The sequence below is a fragment of the Amphibalanus amphitrite genome, unplaced genomic scaffold (assembly GCF_019059575.1).
Source record: "Amphibalanus amphitrite isolate SeventyFive unplaced genomic scaffold, NRLGWU_Aamphi_draft 000071F_arrow, whole genome shotgun sequence".
Classification (NCBI taxonomy): Eukaryota; Metazoa; Arthropoda; class Thecostraca; order Balanomorpha; family Balanidae; genus Amphibalanus; species Amphibalanus amphitrite.
This window is the reverse complement of record NW_024881567.1, coordinates 405,355-420,873: the sequence shown is the minus strand read 5'-3', so window position 1 is coordinate 420,873 and position 15,519 is coordinate 405,355. Positions and strand designations below refer to the sequence as shown.

Sequence of the window (15,519 nt, the reverse complement as noted above, 5' to 3'; positions counted from 1 at the left end):
GATGGAAGTGAGCTCAACTTCAATAATCAGACCTAAGAATCACAATGGATATGGCCATGAGCCAGACTGCAAAGTAGGGCAATTTTGTCTAGATTTTGTCAGTGCGGACTCCTTCGTCTGGTGCGGATTTAAGTGTGGTGCGGTGCGGATTTGGTTTAGTGTGGTGCGGATGTAGTGTTGCGGGGTGCGAATTTGGCTTACTGTGGTGCAGATGTGTAGCATTGTGGAGATTTGAGGTCAGTGCAGATTTTGACTGGCCATTTTGGGGTTTGGTGCATTTTTTGTGTTCTCTCAGGCCTCAGCCCCCTTTGGTGTGAATTTTCGGGCTCTGTTTGAAGGGTTTGTGTCAATTTTGAGCTTGGGAGTTGGGCCAGTGCTCCTTGGCGACCTGCGAGCCATACTTTGCAGTACTGGCCTGGGCCCATGAGCAAAGTAATATAGTCTGTTCAAGATTCAATATAATAAGTCTGCAAAACACATTCCAGCAATTGTAATTGAAGCAGAATGAATTGCAGTGAACTGCATTTGTGTTTTTGTTGTGTCTGTGAAAAATAATAAATATACCTACCTATTGGAAAAATCGTGGCCTTTCAGCACCTTTGGCAGAGTTGTGTGACTCTGATTTAGTGGCTCATGTGGAACGCAACGAGCTGCGGAACAAGCTTGAATAGGATTTTGCCTCAGGGCTATCTGCCAGAGACATTTCATCTGCATAAATTTGCCTACAGGCAAGTCTGACAAATTTGTGGATTAACTGGGGTCCTTGTAAGCCTGCATATTAAATTCTAGCCCACCAGCTCAGCCCTATTCTCAGTTTCAGCATTCAGCACGATAACAGTTCTGATCAAGTTCTGATTGTCACCACTGAGACACCAATGGAGTCCTCTGAAATTTTGCCTTTTAATTAGATTATTTGTAAGAGTTTCAGCTACATTTACAACGTTTCACTCTCAAAGATCTGCGACCCACCCCACTCGTCCAGTAGGATGCCTGGCGCGCAAACAGTCCAGCAGTGAGCTGCCAGCCGGTACGCAGGGCAGCAGCAGGCGGCGGCAGCAACAGCAACTAGTGAACATGTCTTGGACTGCAGCCACGACATGATCTAGGCTAGCATCTATTCAATTTGTCCATGTACAAGTACCACAGCTCCTGCCCGAGGTCGCGCAAGTCAGGGAACTGACCACCTCCAGCCCAGGCGTGGTTCACTGACTCAAGACATTTCAACTGACCAGTCAGAGTTCATGTTTTGCAACTTTTATCCAAGTTATTTGTAATTGTAATATTCTAAACTGATTTTTAGGCATGACTTCATTTTTCAAGAGCTACACAGAACACGCCTTCCCTGTACAGCACGTCTATTGTCCTAACATTAGTCAAATAGTTGCAAGAAGCGACTTGAATGCGGAACCTGCCTGTTTTGAAGCCCTGTTAACTGTTGGGTGACACTGCACAGAGGTAAGGATGGGGTGTGATTTTGCTGCTGTTTGTCAGGTGCAATATGTGTGAATGAACACAAAGTACTCTTAAAGGTTTAAAAAATGCACAGCATGGCCTAACAAGGCACATTACCTAGGTTTTGACAAGCAGTGCAGCGACTGTGGTACAAAGGCCCAGTCCCATGCTCATGTTAGTAGCTGGATCTGCGCCCAGGAAACAAAGGTAAAACACTATTGACAGCTTTAAGATGAAATCTGCAGGAAAACTAAGCCATCTATAAAATCTAACATAAGCTTAAAAGCACAACAGAGCATTTCTTATTCAACATGCAGCACTTCCGCTTTCATCCGCCATCAGCAACTCAGTTCAAAGAATGATACATTACATCACTAAAATTTATTTCAAAACACCTCTGCATGGTGATTACACAAACAACAGTTCGTTACTAGGCATGGTCGACCTCAGGCCACCCACACTTCAGCATACAGGGTATTATCAATGTTTAACGGCTCGAGGTTAGTCGTCTTGGATGCTCAGAAATAAAAAGGTGAACATTCATTGTCTCTTCCTTAGTTGTCACCATCAATAGATTGTGGACTCCTCAGAGCATGTCTTGATTATGGAGTTGAAACAGCAGTGAGCAAATCATTTATCGTTTTGATACTATGATTAATTTTAGAGAGTTGCACACTTGAACTTGACACCTGCCATTGATAAGTTCATGGCTCTTGCATTCTTCAGTCACATTTAGGACGGCCTCTTAACTATTTAAATACAAAAAAATACTACAAGAATTAGAAGACTATTAGAATTAGTTTGGCATATCAATTTATTTCTCCACCTCGTGGCACCGGAACGGGCCTTGACCGGAACGAATGGGCGCTGTTCCAAGATGCGTTGTTATTTTTCAAGGTTTCGATAAAAACAAGTCGACAGATACAGAAGCTTCGGAAAAGGCGGAAACGTCACAGGTTTTAAGTGCCAATACCAATACATTGTGGCACTTATTTGCACAGATGTCAAAATCAAACACAAATTTCTTTGCGATGAAGTAATTGCTGGAGAAACGGTTTTCACGGCTCTGATTTTCAAAGAACGCCCATCAAGATGGCTATCTCAACTCAATTCTAATGTTAAGGTGGGACAGTCCCTTTAAGCTATCGATAACAATTGACTGAAACCTTAAATATAGATTACAGTCTTCAAATTCAAATATGACGGCCGTTGCGCTAGGTTCCGCCCCCGACTCCGCCCCTTCGTGTGACGTCATCTGAGCTATTGGACACACAGGGAGATATAGGGGACGACATGGGCCTGCACTGTAAACCAAATCTACAAGTTGGCTCCTTGTTACAAGTTTGGTTCCAATTCGCATAGGCGTCACCTTGTCGATTCACCAGCCCCAGGCTTGTTGGCTAACAAACTAACAGTTTGTCTACAAGTTTGGTTCCAATTCGCATAGGCGTCACCTTGTCGATTCACCAGCCCCAGGCTTGTTGGCCAACAAACTAACAGTTTGTCTACAAGTTTGGTTCCAATTCGCATAGGCGTCACCTTGTCGATTCACCAACCTCAGGCGTGTTGGCCAACAAACTAACAGTTTGTCTACCAGTTTGGTTCCAATTCGCATAGGCGTCACCTTGTTGAGTACTAGTCTGGGCCTTGTGAACCTACCAACTTCTGGATAGGCATAGCCGTTTCCTTGTCGGTTCAACAACCCCTGGTTTGTTGATGAACTAGCCTTTGACTGGGCATTGCTAGTTTACAAATTGTCAACAAGTAAGTGTACTAACGCTCAGTTCGAACTTGTTCTTCCTTACAATCGCTTTGTTTGCGTTGATAACCTTAAGAACTTACGATTCGCGTTCGCTTTCAATTGCCACGATACTGATTCAGGAAATATTTTCTATACGGACAGGTCATTTTTTGGCTGGAAGTGGTGCACAAAATCATGACTGGCATCAGTTATTGCTCAAAGGCTTGCGCTGACAAGAAACGAAATACTGATGGGTTATATAATCGATGAATGCATACACCACTTCCATTCGGAAGTTTCTGGAATCATTAGTATTTATTACGGTCACGTACCTACATCACGTAGTATGTAATTATTACTATTGACTGGAGACAATTCCAAGTGCATATTTTCGAATGGATGTGGTAAATGCATGAGGTATAAGGTATACCTATCGTGCACCGTCAGCATATAAGTCTTTGAAGCAAGAACTGCTGCGTATGTGGAAGAACATGGTTTTGTGCATCGCATCAAGCCAGAAGTATAACATGCCCGTATGACGAATATTTCCACATTGACCATAACAATCATGGCAGTTGCACGATCACGCAGATAATTCGAATAAAGCATGATCGCCAACCAGATTAGCTTTTACAGCCCATATATGTCCATCAGTTAAGTTAAAAATACAAAGAGTTGAATTAAAGGCAAATAAATGTATTTATATATAAAAAAAACACCGACCGCAAAACATCTGCTCACATGTGCATGCAAAGGTCTGGCCCACTTACATTGCGCGCGCAGGGGAAGGGAGGCGTCTCGACCGCGGGTATAGGCACGATTAGTGCGTCCCGCAGGCCAGAGCGGGCCTCACTCACAGCACGAACACCACAGTTCACAGATTTCACTTTTTACTGCACAAATGCTGGAACAGCCCTCGTCGCTGATCCATGCTGCACGGCGGCCGCGCGACAACTGCTGGTTTGAACGGTTTGAAATCGCCGCGCCGGGGCCGGACGGCGACCGCTGATTGGTCCGCCAAGTCTGACGTCACGGGCGCAGCTGACCATGTGTATGCTGACCAGCTGACCAGTACAAGTTAGGCGCCGGTTAAATAACCATGCGGCAACAAGTTTCCAAAACTGGTTAAGAAACAAACGTTGAAACAAGTGTAGAGTTGGTCTGGATACTGAGAAGTTGGTGTGCATAGTAACTATTGACTCGTAGATGTCATCTGACAAGCAATGCACCAGACAACGGCTTGTTTGAAAAGTATCAGTTGGTAAACATACCAAGAGATGATTGGTTATATTACACAAGACTTGTCAATTTGGTTTACAGTGTGGTACACTGTAAACCAAATTGACAAGTCTTGTGTAATATAACCAATCATCTCTTGGTATGTTTACCAACTGATACTTTTTAAACAAGCCGTTGTCTGGTGCATTGCTTGTCAGGTGACAATTACGAGTCAATAGTTACTATGCACACCAACTTCTCAGTATCCAGACCAACTCTACATTTGTTTCAACGTTTGTTTCTTAACCAGTTTTGGAAACTTGTTGCCGCATGGTTATTTAACCGGCGCCTAACTTGTAATGGTCAGCTGGTCAGCATACACATGGTCAGCTACGCCGGTGACGTCAGACTTGGCGGACCAATCAGCGGTCGCCGCCGGCCGTTAGCGGGCCCCGGCGCGGCGGTCGCGCGGCCGCCGTGCAGCCTGGAGCAGCGACGAGGGCTGTTCCAGCATTTGTGCAGTAAAAAGTGAAATCTGTGAACTGTGGTGTTCGTGCTGTGAGTGAGGCCCCCTCTGGCCTGCGGGACGCACTAATCGTGCCTATACAGATACAGATACAGATACAGATAATATATTCATGACAAATCCATGGTGCATGGTTTTTCATTGGCACACGTCAAACATTTACAACACAAGTAAAAGACCAGGCATAAAAAGCAGCACTCAACCACTCGACCTGAGCTAACCATGCGCCTCACACTGTTCTTTCAATAGATGCTTTTTGAGCTGGCGCCGAAAGTTTCGCACGGTGACGTCAAACGGCAGAGAGTCGTACTCACGCACTGCGCTATAACAGAGCCGCCGGCGACCGGCTTCCGTGCGGATTCTCGGCAGCGCGTGGTCGGCAGCTCTGCGCGTCTCGTACGAGTGACGCAGGGTGTCACCGATGGTTTGTGCGATCGCTTCCGGCTTTCCAGTCGTAGTGACCCTGTGCACCAAACTGATGCGATGGTACTTAGCAAGGTTAGGGGCATTCAACCACTCCAAGTCGCACAGAACGTCACTGATGTGGTCGTATTTACGACGGCCGCTAATAACTCGAGCACCGAAGTTCAGCAGTTTCTGCACACGATGAATCTGAGTAGCGGTGCACGTACCGTATAGCGAGAAGCAATATCTGATAACGGAGTTCACGAGCGCTTCTACTACCACAGGCAGAGAGGCCTTCGGTATAACGTGCTTGGCGTGCATCAGACCGATTAGGACACCAGTACACTTAGCTGTCACATAATCGATGTGCGACCTGAAGCTGAGATGATTGTCCATGACCACTCCGAGATTTTTGACAACTCTAGAGTCCGGAATAACAGCACCCATGGCAGTCAGTGTGACAGGCGGCAGTCCTCGCAGCATAGCGGGGGTTCCTAGTACAAGGACCTGCGTCTTAGCGGTGTTTAGCTTCATAGTGTTTGCGCAGAACCACTGGAAGAGACACTCTAGCGCCTGCTCCATGCGTTGGATGACCTGTGCCAAGTCACGCTTTTTACCGCTCACAAGAAGTTGAGTATCGTCTGCAAATTGCACGATTGTGACACCGTCAGGCAGGTACAGACACATTTCGTTTGCAAACACCGAATACAACATACAACTTAACGATCCGCCTTGGAACACGCCAATTGTGTTTGACTTGACACTCGACCGCACGTATCCACCGTCACCACTGGCCATCTGCACCTGCTGAGTGTGTCCGCTTAGGTAGTTGCCGAACCACTCGGTATCTACCCCATACAGTGCGAGCTTATCCAGCAGTCTCCCGTGCGGCACAACGTCAAAACATTTGGAGAGGTCCAACAGCACCAGGATCGACACCTCTCCAGCGTCCATCGCCTCCAGCGCACGGTCGGTGATAACGCTGAGTGCCGTCTCGGTGCTGCGGCCGCTGCGGTAGCCATGTTGGGTGGTTGACAGGAGCTGGTTGGCCTCCAAGTACTGCACCAGCTGGCGCTGGACGACCCGCTCAACAACCTTCATTATCGCCGGCAGGATGGAGATCGGGCGAGTGTTTGCTGGCTCCGATGGTCCTTGTCCTTTTGGGATTGGCGTTACCATTGCATGTTTCCAGGGGCCGGGCACGTTGCTGGTCGTCAGGCTGGAGTTGACTATGTCCAACAGGACGTGACCCATGCCCCAAAAGAAGGTGCGGAACATGCTGACGCTGATCCCGTCGTTGCCTGTTGAAGTTGACGGCTTCATGTGTAGCAGGAGCAGGCCGAGCGTGTCCATGTCGATCGGTTGCGGTCTGAACCGGCTCGTCGTGACACGCGGCAGTCTGACCGGCACTGGTACCGTGGGCGGGGGGACGCTGGCAGCTGTGATTGGCCCTATGCTCACATAATAGTCGTTTAGCGCGTCGGGCGTGGCGCTGGGAACCGCCGCCTCTTTCTTGCTGCCGATGATGGGCCGTAGTACCCGCCAGACTTTGCTAGGCCCTGCTTTGGCCAGTTCCCGGTTGATGTGGGCCTGCTGGTCTTTCCGGACAGCCGCGCGGCACAGACGGTTCAGCTCCTTATAGTTCTCTCGGTCGCCACCAGGGCGCAGGGCCTGTCTCCGTCGCGCCATCAGGTCTCTGGTAGGTGCCGAGACCAACAGGCTCCCAGGAGGTCGCTGCTGCACCCTCGTAACGGGTGCCACTGTGTCCAGCTGCCCGAGGAAGATGTCGCAGAACGACTCCCACTTGCTGGCTGTCAGCTGTGTCCGGAACACTGGGCTCCAGTCGATGTTGTTCAGCTGCCGGTTGAAGCTGTCGGCGTCGATCCGGCCGAGTCGCCGGCGCTGTGTGACCGGGCCGGCCACCCTGGTCCTGCCGGTGCACTGCAGCACAGCTCGGGTGTAATCGTGCGGGGTGCCATAGTGGCAGCGCGTGACGCCAGCGCGCAGCAGGTAGTCAGGGCGGCTGACAGCCACGATATCCAGCAGCGAGCCGGCCGGTCGGTAGGTCGGGTGCCGGTTGTTGCTGATTGTCAGTCCGTATGTTGTCAGAAGTTGGCGGAGTCGCTGCCCAGGAGAGTCGGCTGCACACTTGAGCTGACAGCAGTTCAAATCACCAGCGATCACCAGTGTAGCACCAGCGTGGGTGGCTAGCATGTGCTGAACCTGCCCCTCAAAGTCGTCTAAGTCCGCAGTGACCTATACCCGCGGTCGAGACGCCTCCCTTCCCCTGCGCGCGCAATGTAAGTGGGCCAGACCTGTGCATGCACATGTGAGCAGATGTTTTGCGGTCGGTGTTTTTTTTTTACATATAAATACATTTATTTGCCTTTAATTCAACTCTTTGTATTTTTAACTTAACTGATGGACATATATGGGCTGTAAACGCTAATCTGGTTGGCGATCATGATTTATTCGAATTATCTGCGTGATCGTGCATTTGCCATGATTGTTATGGTCAATGTTCAGGAAATATTCGTCATACGGGCATGTTATACTTCTGGCTTGATGCGGTGCACAAAACCATGTTCTTCCACATACGCAGCAGTTCTTGCTTCAAAGACTTATATGCTGACGGTGCACGATAGGTATTACTGGGTATACCTATACCTCATGCATTTACCACATCCATTCGAAAATATGCACTCGGAATTGTTTCCAGTCAATAGTATTAATTACGTGACCGTAATAAATACTAATGATTCCAGAAACTTCCGAATGGATTTGGTGTATGCATTCATTGATTATATGTATAACCCATCAGTATTTCGTTTCTTGTCAGCGCAAGCCTTTGAGCAATAACTGATGCCAGTCATGGTTTTGTGCACCACTTCCAGCCAAAAAATAGCCTGTCCGTTAGAAAATATTTCCTGAATCAGTATCGTGGCAATTGAAAACGAACGCGAATCGTAAGTTCTGAAGGTTATTAACGCAAACAAAGCGATTGTAAGGAAGAACAAGTTCGAGCAGAGCGTTAGTACACTTACTTGTTGACAATTTGTAAGCTAGCGATGCCCAGTCAAAGGCTAGTTCATCAACAAACCAGGGGTTGGTGAGCCGACAAGGAAACGACTATGCCTATCCAGAAGTTGGTAGGTCCACAAGGCCCAGACTAGTACTCAACAAGGTGACGCCTATGCGAATTGGAACCAAACTTGTAGACAAACTGTTAGTTTGTTGGCCAACAAGCCTGGGGTTGGTGAATCGACAAGGTATCGACAAGGTGACGCCTATGCGAATTGGAACCAAACTTGTAGACAAACTGTTAGTTTGCTGGCCAACAAGCTTGGGGTTGGTGAATCGACAAGGTATCGACAAGGTGACGCCTATGCGAATTGGAACCAAACTTGTAACAAGGAGCCAACTTGTAGATTTGGTTTACAGTGTAGGTACGGTTGCGGATGGTGGCAGGCCGCAGCCAGGCGAAGTCAGCGAGGGGACCGGCCGTGCGCGGCCATGTGCGCACGTTAACCTTTGGACTCTAAATTCTGCCATAAGACTGGAATTGCGCAATCGGAGGGTAGAGAGCAGGGTCAATGCAACAAGCTTCGCTTAGCTTTGTCCTGTCCTTGTGAAATCCTCCTATCAAAAAGTTCGGACTAAATTTATAATAAAAAAAAACAGTGTCGGCGCGCTGATTGGTGGGTTTTCCGTCTGAGGTAACGCATCGTGCCTATACGCCGTTTCAGAGTGTCACCTGGCCGACTTCAGCACAGGCGACCAGCTGGAGAAGGTGCCGTTCGTCTTCCTGCCCGAGCGCGGCCAGCTGGTGCACCCGTCGGCCGAGATCACCATGTCTGGTCAGTAGTGCACTCTACAATAACATTTAAATACACTTAATACAATAAAACTTTAAACACTTAATATGTGCAGGGCCAATACATTTTTAGAGTAGGTGTAAAATTGATTAACTCGAGGTCACTGGAAGTTTCGTTGCAATAGGCTCATTTTTGCGCGTCTTATTGGGAAAGCCCGAGAGGGGTCCACCATCTGACCCCATTCCCCTTATGCAGGCAGGTCCGAGGGTAGTTCAGGGCTGAGGCTAGTTAGGTACAGGTCTCGCGGGTTTTAGCGGTAGGTTTTGCACCTAAAAAATTTAGTGTAGGTACTTCAGGCTATATCTTCGTCGTCTTAAGCTTTTAAGTGTTGAAGATGCGATCGACTTGTTGGTTCACAAGCCGGCCATGATCGTGTAAAATGGCTTCATCGTAGATCGAGTAGTTTCTGAGATATAACCGGAAATGTGCAAGTGCAAAACCTACCGCGTAATCTCGCGAGAGCCGTACCTCGTAGTTACTGATACGTCATCCGACGAATCGACTGCAACCATTATTTTGACAATCAGACGAGCGGTTGGGTCAGCTTTGGCGCGCTCACTCTTATGAGGGATAAAAGGGACTAGAATAGTGGCTACTGTAAAATATTGTCATGCTGATGTTCCACGCCCACAGCTTATTGACCTATAAGCAATCGGGACGAGGTAGCTCTTGAAGCGATTCTGAATCTGACGTTGTATTTGTTGATGTTGCTGACGCCACCTTCACTGACATGATAGCTCAAAAAAGCATACTCAGTATCGCCAAAAGCGGGGGGGGGGGGTCGACCCCCCAGTTCTGACGAGTGGGGGGTCGCGAGTCCGCGACCACCGCGACCCCCCGTCGGCGACGCCCTTGCGGCCTCCCCCAACACCCCAGGACGAAGAATCGGTCGCCGCTCCTTCCCTCGCGGTTCAGGACTCGCGCTTCAGCCGGAGTCGTATCCTAAGTTCCGTGCCGCAGTTGATAACAGGTTCACGTGTCCTTCACACATTACGGTTGGGCAGTTTGGCCCGGTAGAGGCCACTTCACTGTTGGGGACGCCTCCTCGCCCGCATGCGCTTAGGAGTGTGAGTCGACGTTAAGGGTCTCTCATGGTCGCCATCGTCGAAGACGTTCCCTTCGTGAGCGCCGCAACGGCCGGGTAAGTCTGTTGCTCATTGCTGGCACTGGCATTAGAGTCGGAAGAATTTCCCGAAAGCACGATACACCCGGCCCCCGCCGAAGTTAGTTGGTAGCACTGCTGCTCCACGGCGTACATTTCCTACCAGCCCATAGGGTTTACATGTTAAATGGCCTGTTTTCGGCGAGCGATATCTCGGTCAACCTTTGAAGGAATCAATGGTTCTTAGTCTCAAATGATAGATCGATGAATTTTCTTTCGACAATTCCTCTACCATTTTTCACGAAACCCAGCCGATCTTCTACGGCGTACAGGGTAAAGATTTCTCTGCACGCCAGCACCCGCGATCCGCCTCTCCGATCGTCGGCGCGCGGTCCTCGGTAGCGCAGTCGGTAGCGTATCGGGCTACGGATCCAAGGGTCGTGGGTTCGAATCTTGGGAACGCCGAGTGATTTTGGCTAGAATTGAATGATGTAGATTCTTGAATGTTTGCATAATCAATTATTAACAGCTAATTGAATGTATCTACCCACTAATCGGCCCCTAAAACCTGTTATTTAAGAAATTTAAGAAATGAATGTAACGTGCGCGCCACGACTGCCAACCATGAGCGCTACCATATTCTAGTTTGAAGTAACTTTTTGCTAGTCCCGACCACATATAGTAGGTTTTCTAGTAGTTATACTAGAAATTCCTACCAAAGTTCGTCCTACCCTTCACTCAATATACCCTGCGATACACCGGTGCAGCTAAAAGCACAGTGCACACTCTTGCCTTTGCTTTCGCCCGCCGGCGATAGGCTGACTCCTCCAACTTCTTCACATTCTCTTTGAAAAGGAGCATGTCTCAAGAACCAATAGAACCGTGGGGCTCGTCCTCCCTTTGGAACAGGAGAGACCGGTCACTCCTCACACTAATCAGCGGATTTGACCTCTGTGAGGAGGTACTGGTCGCAGGCCAAAACAGGCCTGACATGGGTAAAACAGCCCCGATCAGACCTGCCTTACCCCGACCTGGACTGGCTACGATCGGCCGGAAGTGATGAGATAAGCAATTTTTATACAAATAAAAACCCAAAATACGTCGGAAATGACGCTTAATGACCGCAAATGTTATTCCAAATAAGTTGAAAGTATTTTCAAAAAAGTTGATTTTTTCCAAAACTGTCAACTTTGACCTCAATTCGCGACCCCTAAATATCAACATTTTTCAAAATCATTTTGCACACATTATTTTTTACGGGAATGGAACCAGAAAACCACCCGCACGCCTAAAAATCGGATAACATAAAATTCACCCTATTGCTAAGTGCCACCCATATATATATATATATATATATATATATATATATATATATATATATATATATATATATATATATATATATATATATATATATATATATATACACAAATGTTGTTAAATGCTACAGCGTTTTCAGTGTTCGTGATTTTTCGAGATGTTCGTTCGATGTTTCGTATGAGAGCGAGTCGATGTTTCATGTCCGGCGAGTACTTTTCTAAAGCTCATGATTGTAAGTAAATATATCCAAAGTTTAAGCATCTCTAAATCTCTTCTATTATTGTCGACGTTTCGTCACCCTTATGACATTTTCAAGACATTATACATACATGACATACAATTGCATACATATTTGTACAGAATTCATTCAAGTAATGCCAGTCATGGCTGCCACAAGATTAAACAATATTATTATCACAATTAATAGGTTTCTGATGACACGGGATGGAAAGGAAGTTCACAGAATTCAATGTCAAATTTGATTTTTCTTGTTTAAAAACATGCACATAACAAACGGTACCTTCTTCTACGAATGTGTTACATACAGTTGTGAGTAAACAATAAAGATTGAACAATGAGCATACATATACACAACAAGCAGGGTTCTTATTAAGGCTACCTGGTGCTCTGGTCTCTGGGGAGCCTAACTTAGGTCCTCCTTGGACCTAACGGCGTCCTCTCGAACAGCATGAGAGTGCCTCTAGCATTGACCTGTCGATTTATGGTGGGGTCACTGTCGCGAATGTGTATGGCCTCAAGTACATGTAGTTCTCTGACATTGTTGGATCTGTCGATGATGGTGGTGTTCTCAAGCATGAGTTGTCGAGTGAGCCGTTGGTCGTGGTATGTTTGTGTGTGTGTTTTTGGGCCGCCGCTTTGAAGGTGCATGGTGATGCGTCTGCTAAGAGATGTAGTGGTATGTCCAATGTATTTACAGTTTTGGCGGAGTGCACAGTCTCCGAGAGGACATTTGTAACTGTAAATGACGTTGGACTGTTTTAGCATAGTTTTGTCGCGTGTGGGATTGTTACTCATGATGAGAGAGCGGGACGTGGAATTCCGGTAAATCACTACGAGTTTTAGCCGCTCACCTGGGGCCACTGGTTTGCAGTGTCTCCTGACTATGTCTCGAAGGGCTTTTTCGTCGGCTTTGTACGCCGGGACAAACTTTTTTGGTAAAACAGCTTGTGTGTTGTGACACCTTCCGCGTGCTCATTTTTGTTTTTACCACTACTGATGCTGTGAATGTGGTTGTGGATTTTCTGAAGTTTGTCAAGCTCGTGATGATGAGGGAACAATGTATATAATTAATCATCTGTACCAGGGTGCAAGCTCCCCTACTTATGATGGCAAATAATAAAATCATTACAGGTTTTCAAAGGCCTCACCACTTTCAGTGTTGCTGGGCATCCTTTGCATGATTTTTACAGACTAGACTGCTTGTCAGAATGTAAGATTAAGCATTTAAAATTTTATATTTGAGCACTTAAGATTGCGCTTGAAATCTTACAGCCGTGGCCACAGCCGTAGCCGTGTTCTTGGAGATATTTGCAGCCGACCCGACTCACAGCCGTGGGACTGCAGTCAGCCGCGGCTGCAGCCGGCCGGTGCAGACCTCTAGCCACCGGCCAACAGATGGCGCGAAGGACGACGCTCGGCACACGACACACCAGTCACACTGGTGTGGGCCGAGCTCCGATCACAGCCAAAGGCTAACAGACGGCATGGCGAGCTGCACCGACACCACACCGGTCACAAGGGTGTGGTGGCGCAGAGGTTTTTCATGCACCAGCATACAGCGCTTTTCGAGGAGCGCTGTGGCCCGAAGGTTTTGACTTTGAATTGTGAAAAAACGTCCGCCCGCCGCAAAACGCAAACACCGCAAAACGCGCAAAACGCACGCCCGAAACACCAACGCAAACGTCGCAAACAAAAACGATAAACGCACGCCTGCCGCAAACCGCAAAAAAACGCAAAAACACCGCACAAAATAAAACCGCCCGCATCGCACGCCCGCTAACCACCACCGAAAACGCCTAAAAATCGCCCGCCCGCCGCCAAAAGCAAACACCGCAAAAAAGCGGGCGCCAACCGCAAACAAATTTAACACCGCAAACGACGCAAAAAACAAAACCGCCCGCATCGCTCACCCGCCCGCCGCCAAACACAAACACCGCAAAAAATGCCACTATTGCCTCTTTCAATTTTAAAGGTTATTTGAGTTTGCAATGATGTCAATAGCAAAAAAGTAGCAATTATTTTCTTGTTTGCCTTTAAATATCACTTAAAAATGATGATAAATTATATGTAGCGTAATTCAAATAATTGTAATACTAAAACAAAAGTTTAATATAACAAATTTTATATTAAATTTTGATATTTTTAGCTGAAGACGTCATTTCATCAGCAAAGCCAACGACTCGCGTAAGAAATATTGTGTTCAGAATTTTTAACGTCATTTGCATGAACAGAAAACAAGGTTTACGATGCCTATAGTCCGTTTTTTTAAGTTTGCCCTCGAGTCTGTAAGAGCATTTTTAAAAACAGCATGCGATTTGCAGAGAGAATTACTTGGGAAGCTGATCTTTTCTTTTCGGCGCACATTGCAATAAACACATGAAAAAGCTGTTCAAAAGTTTGAACTATATATACTGCCTTGGTTTTAACCATCAGCGAAATTATGAATTAAGGGTACCGTAAGGTGGGGCTATTTGAGACAGTTGGGCTTTTTGAGACAGTATTTAAAATTGCTATAAAATAAAAACCGTTTGAAATTCATGCTTAATTTTTGCTCAGGCGATTTACTGCTCGATTCGACACGTTCCTGAGCAAAAATATCACATAAAAATCAAACGCTCTTCATTTTATAACGATTTTAAATACTGTCTCAAATAGCCCCACTGTCTCAAATAGCCCCACTTTACGGTACGCTTTTGTATAATTCTAGCATAACTCAATCAAGGGTCACAACTTCAGCCAAATATGTCTAATAGATAAATTAAAGTATCGCTAGCCTGGCTGTAATTATATTAATAATAAGTGCAAACTTAGGAAAGTTTTATTTTCCCGTTTTGGAAGAGAATGAGAGGTAAGCTGGCCATGCTTATAAATTTACATGTCAAGATGTCAAAGATATCGAACTGCCGTAGATACTTCTAAAACGTATAGGTGGCTTCTCGCAAATAGTTTTTTGTGCTTCATTATCTCTCCATTGACATGTCGTTTACTCCATATTATTTTGTCGCGCATTATATATATATGTATATATATATATATATATATATATATATATATATATATATATATATATATATATATATATATATCGCAAGCCTACAAACACAGGTCAGGTCATGAGTGCAAAAAGCGAGTGCCCTGATAAGTATAAAAAGAGTGTCATCAAAGCATTTGTAAGGAGGGCTATTAAGGTTTCATCTACCTATGACCTGATGCACTCTGAATTCACAAGAGTCAAACAAATCTTAGTCAACAACGGCTATTCAAATAGGGCAGTAGATGCTGAGATCAAGGCGCAACTGGAAAAACACATGGATCGTAGTGACGCAGTGGGTGCTGGCGCACAGTCAGAGACGCATCTTACATTGTTTTATCGAAACTTCATGAATACGTCCCACAAGGTTGACGAAACAGTCATTAAGCACATTGTAAAGAAAAATGTTAAGTGTGTACAAGACAACCAAAAACTACAACTGGTCATCTTTTACCAAAACATGAAAACACGTAGCCTTGTCATGAAAAACAACATCAACTCTAGCAGAGATAAGTTGAAGTGCACCAATGTAGTGTATCAATTCACATGTCCTCACGAAGATTGCAGGCTTCGTAAAGAAACCTATATTGGTGTCACTACAACTTCGCT

General features: G+C 46.4%; 1 protein-coding gene across 2 annotated transcripts in view; it reads left to right on the top strand.

Moving 5' to 3' along the window:
* LOC122379089 overlaps positions 1-15,519 on the top strand; it is a 178,139-nt gene that overhangs the window by 82,798 nt on the left and 79,822 nt on the right. For both annotated transcript variants that reach the window (XM_043361019.1, XM_043361020.1), the window contains exon 4: positions 9,089-9,199. In XM_043361019.1, the coding sequence (XP_043216954.1) occupies positions 9,089-9,199 (111 nt within the window). The remainder of the gene's footprint in view (positions 1-9,088; positions 9,200-15,519) is intronic.